General features: G+C 38.7%; 1 protein-coding gene and 1 long non-coding RNA gene across 2 annotated transcripts; both read left to right on the top strand.

Moving 5' to 3' along the window:
• The first annotated feature begins 202 nt into the window (after positions 1 to 202).
• On the top strand, positions 203 to 2,714 carry LOC18605475 (protein HOTHEAD-like). Its single transcript, XM_018117446.2, has 5 exons — positions 203 to 278; positions 409 to 1,050; positions 1,278 to 1,675; positions 1,791 to 2,332; positions 2,476 to 2,714. The coding sequence occupies exons 1-5, from the start codon at positions 203 to 205 to the stop codon at positions 2,522 to 2,524; spliced, it is 1,707 nt and encodes a 568-aa protein (XP_017972935.2). The 3' UTR covers positions 2,525 to 2,714.
• Positions 2,715 to 6,072: 3,358 nt separating this feature from the next.
• Positions 6,073 to 6,802, top strand: LOC148763797 (uncharacterized). The gene is made up of 2 exons (XR_016025422.1): positions 6,073 to 6,465; positions 6,563 to 6,802. It is a non-coding gene; the product is annotated as an uncharacterized LOC148763797 (long non-coding RNA).
• The last annotated feature ends 11,346 nt before the right edge of the window (positions 6,803 to 18,148 follow it).

Here is an 18,148-nt window from a genome sequence, read left to right as displayed (position 1 = left end):
TTAATTGTTGTTGAACTAGAACTTCTATTTCTGCGAGTTAGACACCGGGGATTCTTTGTACCTAAAGAAAGTTAGGATTGCAGTAAGAGAAAATGACAGGGTCGAGCTTTCTTCTTCCATTGGGGATTTTTAAAAGGACAGCCGGATTGTCGGATATCTGCCATCTTTGATGAGTTCCTTGGCAGAAAAAGCTTGGCAAAACATGGGTTTGGGATCGTCGATGTTTCTTGCAGTACTGGTTTTTGTTGCTCATTTTCATTTCTGTTACGCAGTGAAAGGTAGTAATATTATTTTTTCATGCCATTCCCTCTCCCACACTAGCAGTATTATAGTACATAAATGTAGAACTTGGAAAAAAAATAGAAGAAAGAAACACAATCTTAACACGTACAGAATTCTCTTTTGCAGCTCCTTATTACAGCTTTGTCCAAGAATCAACCTCAGCTCCACAAGTGTCATTTTATGACTACATAATCATTGGTGGAGGAACCGCTGGTTGTCCCTTGGCTGCAACCCTCTCCGCAAGCGCAAATATTTTAGTCCTGGAAAGAGGAGGATCTCCCTACGCCAACCCTGGCAAGTCGGACAAAGAGAATTTCTTCCCAAATCTTTTAGACCACTCTCCCGGATCATATTCTCAAACATTCATCTCGGAGGATGGAGTCTACAACAGCCGAGCACGCGTTCTTGGTGGCGGATCAGTCATTAATGCAGGGTTTTACTCACATGCTGAAGCTGATTTCTTGAAGCAAGCTGGTTTGAATGAAGCTTTAGTTAATCATTCCTACCAGTGGGTTGAAAAAAAGGTAGCTTTTAAGCCACCTTTGTTGCAGTGGCAATCTGCTCTTAGAAATGGGTTGCTTGAAGCTGGAGTTTTGCCGAATAATGGATTCACCTATGATCATGTTTATGGGACCAAAGTTGGTGGAACTATATTTGATACGGATGGTCATAGACATACAGCAGCTGATTTGCTTGAGTATGCTAATCCATTGAATATTAAGGTTTACTTGTATGCTACGGTACAAAAGATCATATTTTCAACAAAAGGTAAAGAGTATATTTTTGTTGAATCAGTGAATTTGTTGCACCACCAAAAAACCATAGGTATGCATGCATAATTTGTTTAAGTTGCAACCCAAATATTGAATACAACTTAAGAAGTAAGGAGTAAGGTAGTAAAATAGTAACAATGAATTTTTTGCTTTGAGCAAAAACCTTTGAAATTTTACTTGTTCGCTGTTTCCTGATTCATCAAACATACTGTGTTGAGGCAGTTTTTTCAAGACCAAGAGCGGATGGGGTGATTTTTGAAGATGCAATGGGAGTAAGACATTCGGCATTCTTGACAAGAGACTCCAAAAGCGAGGTGATCTTAGCAGCAGGTGCCCTTGGAAGCCCACAAATACTAATGTTAAGTGGTGTTGGCCCTGCTCATCAACTTGAAGCATTGGGCATCAAAGTGGTGATGGACCAGCCCTTGGTTGGCCAGGGGATGGTCGATAATCCATTGAACGTTCTGTTTATTCCATCTCCTCTGCCTGTCGAGCTGTCACTCGTTTCCATTGTGGGCATCACCCGATTTGATAGCTATATAGAAGCCTGCAGCGGTGTGAGTTTTGCTCCCACTTGGACTCAAAGGGTTGCTAAAGAGTTGGCGTCCATCTTAAATCAGGTTGTTTTTCCCTCCTTTGAAGGTTTGCGGTGCTTGAGTTTAAATTATACTATACATGAGAAATTCATCCACCATCAATGAATCTCTAACACTATAACTCTGGCGGTATGTGTAGACTGAGGAGAGCTCTATGAGTATATTTCAGGAAGCAATAGCTAACTCTCGCTCCTTCCTTAACACAAGAATAAAAGGTGGCATTGTTTTTGAGAAAGTGAAAAACCCAACGTCGAGAGGCCATCTTGAGCTTCGGAGTACGAATCCTCATGACAACCCCAAGGTCACCTTTAACTACTTCCAGGCACCAGAGGACTTGAGGAAGTGTGTGCAAGCCATGAAAACTGTTATAAATGCTATCAATTCCGAAGCATTCTCAAATTTCCGTTACAAAATTTTATCAACAGAGGCTCTGCTAAACCTGATAGTAAGGCTGCCCCTTAACCTGAGACCAAAACATCTTACTTCAGCATTTTCCTTGGAACAATTCTGCATCGACACAGTCATGACCATTTGGCATTACCATGGAGGCTGCCTAGTTGGCAGTGTTGTCGATAAGGATTACAAGGTTCATGGTGTGGATGCCCTAAGGATTATAGATGGGTCTACATTTACTCGCTCGCCTGGGACTAATCCTCAAGCTACTGTTATGATGCTTGGAAGGTAACAATAACGCATTAATTTTGCAAAATTTATTATTTTTTCTTCCGGTGTAATTCAAAATTTTTATTTGGAATATTGTTGAGGATTATTAGCATAGATAATTGTTTAGAATAGGAGTTTTCTAATAAACTTATGATATGCAGATATATGGGACTGAGGATTCTGGAAGAGAGACATTTCTTGAAGAAGTAGAATAAATATTTGTACACGAATTCTTTAGCAGCTTGTCCTGCTGATTTCCTGGAAAAAGGGACCAAGGGGCTGCCTGGTAGCAGCTTAGCAGGCAATAAACTGAGTCCTGATGGGCTTGTAGCCGTTGTGGCTCATATGTTCTTTCTTTGGTTGCTTGGTTCAGTTAGACGCAAGACTGACAAAAAAATAATATTAGGGAAAGAGTTTAAGACGTATATCTATATCACTTTTTTTTTAACATTCTATTCGTTCATTGATTATTTATTTAAGTACGTGAAAGGATTACACATGATAAAGTTCAAGAAGATAATGAAACTTAATGATTTGCATTGGTGAAATTAATTTATTGAATATTTATCGATATATGATAAGATTATCAAACTTTTATAATTCTTTTTTACAACAAAACAACATAAAAGTAAGTTAAGAAGAATTTGGAGAGAATTTGCGAGAGTGATTGCAAATTTTTCGTGTTGATGTATTTTCAAAAATTTATAAAGTCTTTTTTATAGATAAAGATATGTCACTTTATGCAGATATATTATAACCTTTTGAATAAATATAACTGTTTGGAACAGATATAATTATTTAAAGGACTTTCTTCTCTTTGTTCTTTCATTATTATTGTTGAAAATATCCAACAATCTCTCACTATTTTCAACATAATCTAAATTTTTAATAATCTTGAAAATCAATTGCATAAATGAAGGTGCCATCCGATTGAACCTACTTAGTGAAAACATATTAAAATTAATCGAAATTATATAGTAGACTATATTTCAAAAAAATTATTCCATTCAATTAACCGAATACATCTCACACAATGATTTCAACACTTAATAAATACGTAGTATCCGAGGATACTTTTATTGCTTTGCATCAGTATCCTTCTTTCATGAGTGCTACTAGAGCCAAGCTCTTGAGCTGGTAGTAGCTACCACATTTCACACTTACATAGGTAGACCTAATCATGAATGCCCTCATAATTATAGCACTCAAATAAATTTATATTATGGATCTATTAAGATTATATTATTCATCATTTTCTTACCATTACGGGTACCTAACACTTTACTTGAGATAAAATATTAGATATCATATTTACAGTGCTAGTAGCCACATTAATTGTGTAATTAAGATTTCAGATTTAATTATATCAAATTGGATCATGTGAAAAAAACTCCAACAATAACTCAGGAAAAAGAAGTGAATTGTTCTTTTTCCATCCAATCATTTATTTCATAAAAAGAAAAATGAACTAAATTCTACAAATAAGGTTATCAAAGCTCTAGACAAATTTAATTTCTTAGAATTTACCGAGAACCATCCACTAACTAGCTAACTAGCATATTGAGCTAGCTTAGCAGGCAATACACAGAGTCCTGATGGGCTTGTAGCCATTCTGGCTCATATGTTACTCTTTGGTTGCCTTTTTCTTTAATGCTATAATAAGCATTTTGCTTTGTACTCAGCTACCATTTCTAAAGGGCAAGACAGGTTGAAATTTTTGTTTGCTGAACTGGTGCACTTTCTTTTGCTATTGCAAATTGACCTTAATTATATGGTGGTCTACACCTTCGGATATGTTATGCATAAACTTTTAGTGATGTTCAGCAATATTAAGATTCATAACAAAAAAAACTGAGAATCAATATTATGCAGAAACAATTTGGCACTAAAAGGACAGGGGAAAAATGAATCAAGCCAACCAAGGCCATCGAACGAGCAGGCAGCAAAATGAAAAGAATAATTCAGAAGAGAAAACATAGAAGAAACTTTCTAAAGCAGCCTTAACTTATTCACCTTGATTACATGGTGGAGAATCTCCACACTCAACTACCTTTTTCCTTTTCTCACCTTAAAGGCATGGACTAGGAGACCGGAACAATCTATTATGCTGCTACTGGAAAGAGATTTTACAAACCCTTGGATATGGGTAAGAAAAAGAAGCCTAGGATGGAATTTAGGCCTTCCAAAAGTCCTATCAAAGGCGCCCGTGCCGTAAAGTATATCCACTGTATAACCCATAAACATATGCCATCTCTTCGATCATTCAATGGCTTATTCTGTCCCTTCCAGACAGAGTGCTTATAAAAGAAGTTCAGAGGTCACCTGCAGAACCTAGAAGCTATTCCAGACAACTATCCAGCCAGAGGAAGTTGCTAGTAAGCAAACCAGTCATAGGGCACCTCTCACGTGTCTAGTAATGGTAATTATTACTGCATTAATTTTATGGGTGAAACCGCATTTGTTCCCACGACTTGCCAAAGGAGAGTTGCCCTGTGACTGCTTCAGCTTAGTATCCTCTACTGCTACATCTACAACTATCAATATACAGAGGAATTTGGTAGGGATCTTTTGACAATTGAAATGCTTTTAATTAGCATATTTCGGCCCAACTCATGCAAGTTTCCCTAGAAGGCATGGTGTGTAAGGATTCCAGCTCTTTATGTACATCACTGGCTTAATAGTCAGTTTAATGCCAGCATATGTAGCATCTGTCGCTGTTTATGGCATACGGTTCCTTATGTCAAGTTTTTATCAGCTTGGGTCAATCTTTGGCCGAACATTGATTTCAAATTGGATCATCATCAATTCATATGTATTCGGGTTGATGATCGAAGGCAAACAGCTATTCGAGAGAAACCCTCCTATAGAAATGCTTCCATCTTCCACAAAAACAAGACTCAATTTTTCAAATTGTGAGTTAAGAAATTTATTCAATACTAATATTTATTGTTACACGTAAATAATTGATTTTATTTTTAAATAGTAAGTATATATAAAATATAAAATATAAAATATAAAATTAATTGTCTCTCATTAAATTAAAAAATAATTATTATATAAAAAAAGATGATTAATATTTCAATTATATATAATTGAAAATTTTAGTAATATTAATTAATATATAAGATTTTCAACAATTAAGAAAATGTTATTTAATAAAAGTCAGTACAAATTAGTTAAATTTTATTAATATTCAAGATTAATTGTATATCCTTGTTGGCTCCGGTAGTTTCGAGTAAGGACCTAACTAAGAAGGGGAAGCCCTAAATTGTAAAATTACCACGCAAGTATCATTGTCAGATTGTGAGAGAATATTTTTCATTCAACTGCCTAATTTCCAAAAGGCAATACATGCTACTTTTGAATCCTAACTCTTGATCGTAGCTCCCTAAGCAAGTGAAAAAGTGATTTCCTACTTAGGGAAGAAAAAATTGAAATCGCAAACCAAATTCTCTTTTGCTCTCTTTGAACTTAAACACACGAAAAAGGACTAAATTAAAGCAGATGAAAAGGTAAAAGAATAGTATGACACGAGGATCATATGCTGCCCTTCATATATAACTCGTTATAAGGTTACTGTTGCTCAGCCATCTTCATTGTGGAGGAGCATCTTCCCTCAACTCTACTTTTTAGTCTTCTCGCCTACCACAACCGGACTAGCTAGAAAGAAGAGTAGAAGAAGATATATTCTCCTATCCTTACATTGAACGCTTATGAGACCAGAGGCAAAGGGCAGAGAAGCAAAAAGGCAAAAAAAAAGCAGCCTCAAGAGGATATCCATAGCATAACCCTTCAAGCATATGCTATTCTTCGATGGTTTATTCTGTTTCTTTAACCCATTGGAAGTGCTTATAAAGATCCTGATGATCAGATAGCGGTAAAATTCAGAGTGATTTCAAAATTAACCAAGAATATTGCGCTGCAAGACCTGGAATGGGGAGGCTTTAGTCAATAAGCAAACCAGTCAAAGGGCACCTCTCCATTGGCAGGTAATATTGTGATTACTGCTGTAATTAATTATGCAAAGTGGGACTCCCCGGCCCTGCACTTCATTTCACAGACTTGCCAAAGGAGAGTTGCCCTGTGACTGATTCAGCTTAATGCCATCTGTGCCTTTCTGTAGATTATTGTGCCCACGGTTCATGCCACAGGTAAGATGTCGAAACCTCTTACAGAAATGCAATTAGGCTTATTTCTTCCAACCATTACAGATCTCCCAATAAGCCATGGAAGCATTGCTTCAAACAGGAAAAAAACAAAGCGACAAAGTTGGCTTCTCATCATCATTTAGGTCGAGTTTGACGCCAGAAGGCCAGCTTCAGCAATCAACGCACAGGAGTCCTTTTTTTTTGCACTCCCATCTCTTGTAGTTGTTTGGAAACTAGACCGCACAGTCAAGAAGTAGATCCTTTATCCTTATACAAATATTTGTGTAGCTAAAACTAAAAGGGACGTGAAGATAGAGGGTAAATCAATCAGTTTGTTTTATATATATAGATATCTATATAATCAGTGTTTTTTTGTGTGGATAATATAAATAGTTTTACCGTGCTTGATTTCATGGTAGCAAGTTGAAAATTTGGAGATTGGGAATGAATTTCCTCTCTTCTTTGTTAATGGTGGGAACGTCGACATAGTCGTTCTGGATGCAATAATATACATACCATGCAGCTCTCGAATCTTCATCTTAGCCTTGGATTAGAGAAGACAAGTTCCCTTATTGGTCGTACCTTCCACCTGGTGCATGAGTTAGACCAATATAAATGGCGCGGTATTAATCAGGTAATCTTGGCAAATGGCAACGCTTGCGCGGAACTGAGTTAAACCGGAGATGGTAGCTCGTCGGTCTTCAAATGGTGTGCAGTGCGTATTGACCGACTGAGGTGTTTATTGACGGTAGCACAGAAAGCCGGTATGAGAAATGGGCTTGATGCGTAGATGTTCGTTTCTGGAACAATTACAGAAATGGGCCTGATTCGTAGGGGTAAATGGCAAGGACTATTGGATCAAGTTTCTAATGGGCTGAGGCTTATACATGGACCACAGTTTCCAGAAGAAAAAGACACAACTGAAGAAGTGAAAATGGGAGATTATCAAATTCCCAAGATTTCAACATTGGATTTTGACCTAAAACTCATGAAATCTTATCAATGGAGTATAATCCAAGAAATTACTTCTTTTTTCTTTTGTACAACAAAAAAGTCTGCTTTTAATTTGTTCCAGCCCCTCGATTGGTTCCACAATCCCATATTCCACATCAAACAATCGCTTTCCTTCCAGATAGCACTTTCAAATTTCTTGGTCCCAATTCTAAATATACGTTATGGGGTATTCGGCTAATAAGATATGCACCTGTACATAAAAGACAAAAATATTTTGGAAGCAAGCACTTTGGCTTTTATTTTGCCTTCTGTTTTTGGAGTATTGATGCATTGAAATTTGAAGTTTAGGCATCGAACCCTGTTTTACTTCTTCCTTCTCTACCACGCAGAGCAATCAAAATAAAGGGCAACTAATTTGTAAGACAATCCTTAGGCTTTTCTGCTGTAAAAAAGATGTAAACATAAATGCACAACCCTAATGATGAAATCCATCTATAAGACTTGTATCAATATGGAAATTCATAAACCTTCTTTTGGTGCTCCTAGGTAAAGGAAGTTTTTGTGTCCTTGAAAAGGTTAAGAAACACATAATAACTCCTTGAGTTGAAGTGATGAATCTCCGATAATAATTCCTTTCAGAAAATGGTACGTTCTTCACCACAAGAGGAAGAGTTCGGTAAAAAAATACTTTATATAATGCTCTATTTACTTTGTTTGGAAATCTGCAACCCTTGAATTTACTCTCTATAGTCGCTTGCTTCTTCTCTTCATTTGGCGTGGTTGTTCTTGGATTTGTAGACACTAAATTATAAACAAAAAAATGAATTAAAAAATATATAATAAAAATTAAAAAAAAAGAAATGAAAAAGAAAGGAGAGAGGTACGACTGGCAGGGTGCGGACGCACCCTGCCAGGCACCACTCTCACCTGCCAGACGCGAATTTTTCGCGTCTGGCAGGGTAGTGGAACTTGCCCCCTGGTGCCCAGGGATAAAGTAGTGGAGCGTGCCCCCTCTAGAGCCCAGGAACCGGGTATAAAGGGGAGGGGGCACTGTAGCATCCAGGGGGAAAACCTGCAAGCAAAAACAACCAGAAACCAAAAAAATAGCAACAAGGCATAACCTGCAAATCAAATCCCTAGTCTAATAGCCAAAACAAAATCCACAATCCAGAAATCAAAAAAATTGATACCAAGCAATACCAAAAGGAATCAGAAAATATGGGCACAAAAGAGTAGAAAACCCTGGGTTTTGGGGGTGGGAGTGATGCCGGCTCTAGACAAAGATAGAGAGAGAAGGAAGTCGGCAGAATAGAGAGAGAGAGAGAACTGATCGACGGTGAAGGGAGAGCTTGGGCTTTGAGTGCCGCTAACGGAGAAAGAGGCAGATCCGGTTGCGTAAAGGAACCGACGACAACGTAAAAAAGGGGGGTTTTGTTTGGGTAAAAGCAGGCGGTGCTGCCGGTCTTGGGTGCGACGTCGACAATGGCGGAGTGAACAAAGAGAGGAAGCTCGACCGTCGCGCCACCAAATCCGACGCAGGGAAGAGAGCGGAGGTACCCGATCGATGCCAAGGGGGTTGGCTATCGGTTAGAGGAGAGAAAGAGAGGGTTAGCCGGTGGCATAGCTGGCTTTGGATGTTTGCCGATCAGAAGGGAAGCCGGTGAAAGAACAGAGAGAAGGGAGAAAGAGCCGGCGGGTAGAGAGAGAAAGTAAAAAAGGAAAATGAAAGAGAAGAAAGGAAATGAGGTTTTTATAGCTAGGGCTCAAAGGGCTTAAACAACGTCGTCCAGTAACTCACCCAAAGCCCGCTTTATTCCCTCTAAACGGCGTCGTTTTGGGCGCACCAAGGGCTGCTGAACAAGACACCGAAACGGTGCGTTTTGGGAGTGGTTTGAAGGCCTTGGGAAGCAGATCAGTTGGAGTGATCCGGTTATCTTGGGCCACTTTAGCCCATAAAAGGTAAATTTTTCTTCTAATTTGGTTTTTGTGGTTGTGTTTGGCCCAATGTTTGATAAAATGGTAAAATTAGTTTTAGTATGTTATTAGGTAAAATAAAAAGATAAAATACTTTTAAAATGATTAGATGTAAAGAGAAAATAGAAATAATAATACAAAAAAACAAAGAAGGAAAATATAAAAATCAAGGAGGATAAAAATAGAATGTTTAACGATATATATAAAAAAAAAAGACGATATATAAAAAAAATAAGAATATACCTATATATTTGTTTATATAACAAATAATAATAAATCAAGTGAAATAGCTATTTAACTAAAAAAATACCCAAGCATAATATATATAAAGAAATAAATAAACATTTAATTATTTAAAGAGTAATGAATTTATTTAAGTAGTAAATATGGGGAAAAGTAAACATTTAATGATAAAAATAGATTTATTTAGATTGATAATATATGCACATAATTGGATTTAGAATGTTTGTTTAAAAAATATACAAACGTGGGAAAAGATGAAATGTGGAACATATTTACGAGATACATAGTCATGAAAATTTATGTAGAGATAATAAGAGTGAAAATAAATTAGGAAGAATTAGAATTAAAATATGATGAAACAAAATATGGAAAAATCAAATTAGGTGAAAAAGGTAGTTCTATATAAATGGAGAGAGAATGAAAATAGGATAAGATAAAGAACTATTTAATATAAATAAGATAACTGCTTAATTTGATGCCGATGATGGGATGATTGGTCTGGACGCGAGAAGTCGCAATCTCGGGCTTATATTCCCTAGGTTCGAAATCCGAATCAAGGCTCCACCAGTACGATGGGAGAGCCTCGATTTCAAGATCCCGAAATTTTAATAAATAAAGAATTTGACTATACAAAAATTATTAAATACAACAATAATAATAAAATATAAAATAATAATAAAATTCTTGTTCACTAAAAATAACACGGAATCATAAATAATTTATCTAATTATAAAAGGAAAACATAGGAGAAATCTAGAACAAAAAATGTAAGGTATAAAAAATAATAATAAGGAATAGAATAGAAAAACATGATAATATAAAAAATAATAATAAAATAAAATGAAAATAACAATTAAACAATAATAAATCAAAAATAGATAATTGCATTAGCATAGCATATATATGTTACATCATGCATATCATCGCATATAAATATTTCTGTATTCGAGTTTAAGCCCCGATGATGGGATCTTCCGGGGATCCTGCGAAGGCGGGTATTTCTCGAAAAGTTCCTTATGTGAAAAGATGTCCTCGGGTCCCACCAGTATGATGGGAGGGCTCGAGAACCATCTTTAATATAAGGCTTTTGCCCGAATTAGGTTCATTATGCACAAAAATATTGTTTTAAAAAGAAAACGTACGATGACCCTGATGACGGGAATTATCCGTCGAATTTGTGAAGGCGAGTTTCTCGGATAATTCCCTAGGTGAGAGAATATCTCGAGTCCCACCAGTATGATGGGCGGATTCGAGAAAATATCCTCGATAAAAGGTTATTCGTCCGGCATTTTTATCTCACGTCATGCATTCCATCTTGCCACCCATTTGCATTCCATTTTAAGTTAAATAGGAGATAAAATAAAAAAATAATAATTAAGAAAATATAGTGAAATTAAAAATTAAAGCCTAATAGGATAATCTAAAAATGGTACCGTTCATGGAACGGGCATCCCGAGGGTACTAATCCTTCCTCGGGTGTAACCGTACTCCCGAACCTAGATCTAAAAAAAAAAAATCGTAGACCAGTTTAAGGTTCTTTTCGGTGGGTTTAAAATTAATTTAAGTTTTCATCGATTAGAATTGAGTCAATAGGTGGCCAATCGCACCTAGTAAAAAAGATTGGTGGCGATTCCTAGTTTAATTTTTTTTAGTGAGTTTAATTTATCTTCACTTTCGCGTCTGGCGGTCGGGTTCCCGGACCCGCACGTTACGACAGCTGGCGACTCCACTGGGGACCGTCGAGAGTCGAACCATTAAATAATAATAAGTTATCCAAGGCTTTAAATAATTCAATATTTCCTTAGTGTTAATGATTTGTTCTGCATATTTTGTTTGGTGCATTAGTTTATTTCCCATTTATTACTTTATTGCTTTTAATAATTGTAGGGATTTAGGATAGAGGGATGTGAGATTATTACTTTGAACTCATGATTTCCTTCACACACACAGCACATTTTGCATTCATGCATAAACCCTTCACCCGGGTTATGTCCTTTTTAAGAGGGAGTTTAGTAGCTACGCTCTCGTGAGGTGATAACCTCCGCACGGGCTAGTGAAGACTCCCACTCAAATCGAACCTAGTCCGTTTGAAGCCTGTAATGGGTGAGAACCGGGGTGCCTTACTAGTCCGTGTGGACGACAGTGAGGAACGATTTGGGAACCTTAGCTCTATTTATAAACCCCGCTCAGCATATAGAGTACCGAGAGCAACTTAACCCTAGAAAGGGCCATACCCGTGAGAATATACCTTATAAATAGGTACACATGAAGGAATTTCTTTCACTCCCTCTATTTTAAATCATGCCACGAGATAATAAAGTATCGTGGAGTAGACAATAATACCCATGATATTGCTTGTTATTCTCTCATTATTTTTAACATTCCATTCTTTCTTTTTACCATACTAACTTAAGTTTATTTTGCTTGTCATGCACATGTTACATGTTCATTTGCATGCATCGTAATTGCATATAGGAGAAATATTGGCTACACAACATTCAACCTAAGAGATCCCGATTATATCCATGGCATCGTCATCAGCAGGTCCGCTCAACATATACAGAAATGACTATGAGATAGAGTTACAGATGGGGCAGATCCAACAAGAAAAAGGAGACTGTTTGACCCAAGGACATGTCCCAATTTTACCCGAGAGAGTTCACTTGGACCTTCAGCAGAATGACTTTACAGAGATGGTAGGAATTTGGGAACAGTGGAGATGTGCTCACCGAGACAATTTTCAGAACAAGTATGGACACATTGCATGGCTCCTATATGTGCCTGTCGATGACCAGATGCTCCGAGCCATTGTCCAGTTTCGGGATCCCTCATACCGTTGCTTTGTCTTTAACAAGGTGGACATGACCCCTACCATAGAAGAGTACTCCTCTCTGCTCCGGATAGACCACATGCAGCCTGACAAGATCTATTGGAGGGCCCAGAAGACGGGACATCGACGAAAGTTGGCCAAGTTGTTAGGAATGACTACGGTAGAAGTGGATCAGCATTTGAAGAAGAAAGGAGACACAGAATGCCTTCCGTGGAGTTTCTTAAACGGATATATTAAAAAACACATGGAGGATGAACAAGGTTTCTTGGCTTTTGCGATGGCAATTTACGGCTTAGTGGTCTTCCCGAAGGTTCTAGGTCATGTGGAGGTGTCAGTCATAGACTTTTTTGATCAGGTGACAAGGAGCATTAACCCGGCCCCATCCATCTTAGCTGAAACCTTTAGATCCTTGAATTTCTGTCGATGCAAAGGTGAAGGACGATTCATCGGATGTGCTCAACTCCTAACCATATGGATAAAAAGCCACTTCGAATGCAAAGAGAGCAAATTTCGAAAACTTTATCTATCTGCGAGTTGTCCTATCCTTGAGTTCTGCGAAAGTGAATGGCCCGACTGTAAAAGGAAAGAAGAGTGGGTCGTAAGGCTCCGGAGGTTAATGAGCATTGAAGTGACTTGGAGAGCTCCATGGATGCCACGAATGCAAGTAATGTATAAATGTGGGGATAAGTCGTGGGTACCACTGATGGGACCATGGGGAGCCATTAGCTATGCCCCGATAATGGTACGGAGACAGTTCGGATCTGAGCAATTCGTGCCCATGACTCACCAGCTCGACCAGTTAGAGTTTACATATGGAGAGCCGAAAACGCTAAAGAGAATTGAGGAAATTGCACAAGACTGGAAGAAAACTTGCCGAGTAGATCAGGGAAGGGTTACCGATGAAGTCACCACAGGATATCATACTTGGCACGACCAAAGGGTGAAAAATGTCATACGCCCCCCGAAAAATCCATCAAAACATCCCATAAACCCAGAACCTCAAGACGTCCTGCTGGAGAGTGAGTTGACGAGAAGAAGACTTGAAAATGAGATGATGAATTTGAAGCGAAGACACGAGGATGAGCTAGAAGAAGTGAAGAAAGAGACTGCAAGAAAGGTACGGGTGGCTTTGAAAGAGCAGGATGAGTGGCAAAGCAAGTTTGAGAAAGTGAGCATGGCAAATTCTTCTCTGTTAGCCAGAATACAAGAACTCCGAAGTGTCAATAATGCTTTGCAGCACGAGGTACGAAGACAAGGACAAACCATACAAGAGTTGAAAAATGACTGTGACTTGTTGGAAACTGCCATGGAGGGCTACAAGGCACAGTACGAAGCAATAAGGCAAGAATATTTCCAAATGAGGGAAAGAAACGATTCATGCACACAAAGCCTTCAAAGGAAAGAAGCTGAGATGCAATGGATACTGAGACAGATGAGAGAAGTGGCATTTATAGCTCGAGTAATGGCAGACAAGACCGAAGAACTCAGGCGAGAGATTCTTCCCAAGGATGAATTGAGTGAGCGGTTGATCGATCACCTCAAGATGGTTAGGGACCAATATGACAAAGTCGGTTTTTCTTTTTAGTTATGTATGGTTTTAGACAATGATGTAATCAGATATTTAAGTTTTATGGATGCGGATTTTCTTATGGTAAATGTTGGATGGCCAATATTTTTCCTATTCAAATACATTTCATTTGCATCATAATGCATGATTCAAATAAAAGTAATAAATAATAATGCACTCAACATAAAATTCTAACTTATTCCTTGAACTAATAGAACAAAATTCCAGAAAAACAAATTCTCCACAGATACAATACAAGAGCCCGTTCTAAGATCATGGGGGACGAGCATTCAGAGAGGATGGATAAGATTGAGAAGAAGCAAGAAGAAATCATGGGTCAGTTATCAAAAATTTTGGAGTTAATATCTACAGATAAAGGAAAGAAAGCGACAGGGAGTTCTGGTACCCCAGAAGACGTTCAACAGATAGAAACCAATACAGACCCCGTGCATCCACCAGGATTTACACCTCCACCTGCAAGGAATGCGTCTATTCCCATGCCATCCGTGGGTCAATATCCATTTTTTAGGATGCCAATAGGACCACCACCGATTTATGCTCAACAAAGGCCAATTGGAGGGGCAAGTCCTTCAGATCCCATCTCTGTACCTGATCTGGATGATTCAAAGGAACAAGAAAAGCTCAAATGTGGATCCGTTGAATCGAAAAATAATCCCGATACCCATAAAAAATTTAACCTTTTTGAGGAAAGACTGCGCATGGTAGAAGGAATTGGAATGTATTGTTCTATGGATGCAATTGAGCTTTGTCTGGTTCCAGATGTGGTTATACCCCCAAAATTCAAAGTTCCAGACTTTGAGAAGTATGATGGAACCAAGTGCCCGGTCACACATATCACCATGTATTGTAGAAGGATGGCCGCATATGCTCATGATGACAAACTCTTGATACATTGCTTCCAAGATAGCCTTACTGGAGTTTGTAGCTCAGTATAAGCACGTTACAGATATGGCTCCGGATCGCCTTTCTTTACAAAATATGGAGAAGAAAATCACTGAAAGCTTCAAAGAATACGCTCATAGATGGAGGAATGTGGCCTCTCAAGTTCAGCCACCATTGACTGAGAAAGAAACCACTGTAATGTTTGTTAACACCTTGCGAGCCCCTTACTATGAACGATTAGTTGGTAGTGCCATAAAGAACTTTGCTGATATGGTGATTTCAGGAGAAATGATAGAAACTGCCATTAAGCAAGGGAAGATAGAAGGAGGTGATACAGCAAACACAAGGAAAGGGGGAACTTTCAAGAGGAAAGAGGGAGAAGCCCAAGCCATCACTTCAGGACAACACCAATGAGGAACATACAACCCTTACCAGCCATACCTACCATACCCCTATTACCCAGCTGTGAACAACACTTCACAAAGCCCATACCTATACCCGCCTATGCCAAATGCCTTCCCTAACCCATACCCATATAATCCCATCCAACGGACACTTTACCCCACAAATATTCACCCACCTACTTCCACACCTGTTACAGCTTCAACCACACAACAAACAACACCTTCAAACAACCATACACCAGTGAATCAAGAGGATGGCAAAACAAGCAAGAGAAAGTGCAGTTTGACCCAATCCCAATCCCTTATGCTGAACTCTTCACTCAGTTAGTTGCAAACCATATAGTAGCACCCTTATACATAGAGCCATTAAAACCTCCGTTTCCGAGATGGTATGACACTTTCGCCCACTGTGATTATCATTATGGAATCGAAGGTCACTCGATCGAGAATTGCACGACATTCAAGCATAAGGTGTAAGGGTTGATCAAGGCAGGAATCCTGAACTTTGAAAAAAAGCCAGAACAGAATGTTAACAACAACCCACTGCCAAATCATGCTAGGGCAGGGGTAAATGCAATCGAAAGGGAGGTGTATGTCAAAAGGAACATTCGGGAAGTGGAAACCTCCATGGAGAAAATATTTGAAGCCTTGGTAAAAGCTGATATGCTCGAGGTGTGGCCTGAATGTCCTAATGTGAATGACTCAGGAGATATCCAAAGACTATGTTGCTTGTATCACAAAGGATGTGTGGGGCATTCAATCCAGGATTGTAGTTCTTTCCGGAAGAAAGTGCAAAGAATGATGGACGAATCAAAGATCGAGTTTTATGCGGAAGCTTCAAAGTCAGCAGTAAACATGATATCCAAGGAGTCCACTCACCCAATGAAGATAAAACCTTTAACCATTTTCTACGAACCAAAAGGAGAGTTTGTGGAGGACAAAACCCATGCCAAGATGATCATCGAAGTCCCTAAACCCTTCCCCTACAAAGATGACAAAGCTGTCCCATGGAACTACAACTGCAGTGTACAAGTTTCAAAAGCGGAAAAATGGATAGCTGAATCTCAAGATGATGCTGCAAATATAACTGGTGTTGGAGGGATTACCCGCAGCGGACGTTGCTATTCACTGGAAGCATTCGAGAATCTCAAGAATGAAAAAGGAAAGGAAAAAACGCGAAGTCCGAGAGAAGAAAAGGTACAACCTCCAAAATCGACAGATGACTCAAAAGGATCGGTGACGGAAAAAGAAGCTGCCGAGTTCCTTAAGTTCATCAAACATAGTGAGTACAATGTAGTTGAGCAATTGAACCGGTTGCCCGCTCGTATTTCACTATTATCTTTGCTCCTCAGCTCAGAACCACATAAGAACTCTCTGATGAAGATTTTGAACCAAGCATATGTGGATCATGACATCTCAGTTGAAAATTTAGACTACATCGTTGGGAACATTTCAGTGGGTAACATAATATCCTTTAGCGATGAAGAAATTCCTTCTGAAGGTAGAGGAAATTACAAAGCCTTGCATATCACTACCAAGTGTAAAGGTTGTACTGTCGCAAAGGTACTGCTTGACAACGGATCATCCTTAAATGTGATGCCCATGAGGACCTTGGCCCGTTTACCCATCAACATGTCCTACATGCGAAAGAGTCAGATGATCGTGAGAGCTTTCGATGGAACAAGAAGAGAAGCAGTAGGGGACATTGAGATACCGGTAGAAATTGGCCCATGTACCTTTACCATTGAATTCCAAGTTATGGATATTGCTCCTTCATACAATTATTTGTTGGGAAGACCTTGGATACACATGGCTGGGGCCATACCTTCATCTCTTCATCAAAAGGTCAAGTTCATCGTGGAAGGGAAAATTGTCTGTGTTAACGGGGAAGAGGACTTACTCATAAGCAAGCCAGTAGATACGCCTTACGTGGAAGCGGCGGAAGAAGTGCCTGAATGTTCCTTCCGATCCTTCGAGTTTGTTAACACCACGTATGTTATAGAAGGAACCACACCGCCTATTCTGAGGTTTTCCAAAATCACCAAGATGGTTGTCAATCAGATATTCGGAAAAGGATACCGAACAGGGGCAGGATTGGGAAAAGAACTATAAGGCATTAGAAGTCCCATACGTACTACCAAAAATGAAGAAAGGTTTGGCTTGGGGTACAAGCCAACTAAGAAGGAAAGAGAAGAAATGATAGCCGAAAGAAGAAAGGAAAGGTTGGCTCGCTTTAAGGGGCATGAGTTGGAAATCCAAGGAATGACATATCCTCATCTTTACGAGACATTCCGATCTGGAGGTTGCATCTTTCCTGAATTACTCACCGTTGGAAACCGAGAATCAGTGTCAGCTTTAGGGGAAGCCTTTTCTGATTTATCAATATGTGCAACGGAGGAAGGTGAAGAACAGTCAAGAAATGTGGATGGGATTCCTACTACATACCTCGGGCCACCGAATCTAAAGTTGAGCAGCTGGACCACCATGAGTTTACCAGTCACTTGTGATTCAATTTCAAAGTAATGCAAACTAAACATCCATGCTTATGCCCAAGAGCATTGGAATTTTATGTATCAGGCTTTTTATCATTTATCATTTTAATAAATTGACATGCGTAGTGCATTTCTCATATCTCTTCTCATAATTAATCATTTCCATTCGTGTCATTTCATCCCTTTATTTTAACTATTTACCTATACAATAGCTCTACATATTTCAATTCCCTTTACCTTCCAGGATTCCAAATAATGAATGCGAAGATGATAACGACAGTGGTTTTGAAGTTAATTTTGAAAAAGGTACAAGTGTCAG

The sequence above is a fragment of the Theobroma cacao genome, chromosome 3 (genome assembly GCF_053813885.1).
Source record: "Theobroma cacao isolate CCN51 chromosome 3, ASM5381388v1, whole genome shotgun sequence".
Classification (NCBI taxonomy): Eukaryota; Viridiplantae; Streptophyta; class Magnoliopsida; order Malvales; family Malvaceae; genus Theobroma; species Theobroma cacao.
The sequence above is the reverse complement of the archived record's forward strand: the minus strand, read 5'-3'. Positions and strand labels throughout refer to the sequence as shown.

What these genes read in the sequence shown, in the direction of transcription:
- LOC18605475 (XM_018117446.2), top strand. Translation starts at nt 203, where the DNA reads ATGGGTTTGGGATCGTCGATGTTTCTTGCAGTACTGGTTTTTGTTGCT. An exon ending in TTTCTGTTACGCAGTGAAAG is followed by an intron (nt 279 to 408) that starts GTAGTAATATTA and finishes TCTCTTTTGCAG; the next exon opens with CTCCTTATTACAGCTTTGTC. An exon ending in TGGCGTCCATCTTAAATCAG is followed by an intron (nt 1,676 to 1,790) that starts GTTGTTTTTCCC and finishes CGGTATGTGTAG; the next exon opens with ACTGAGGAGAGCTCTATGAG.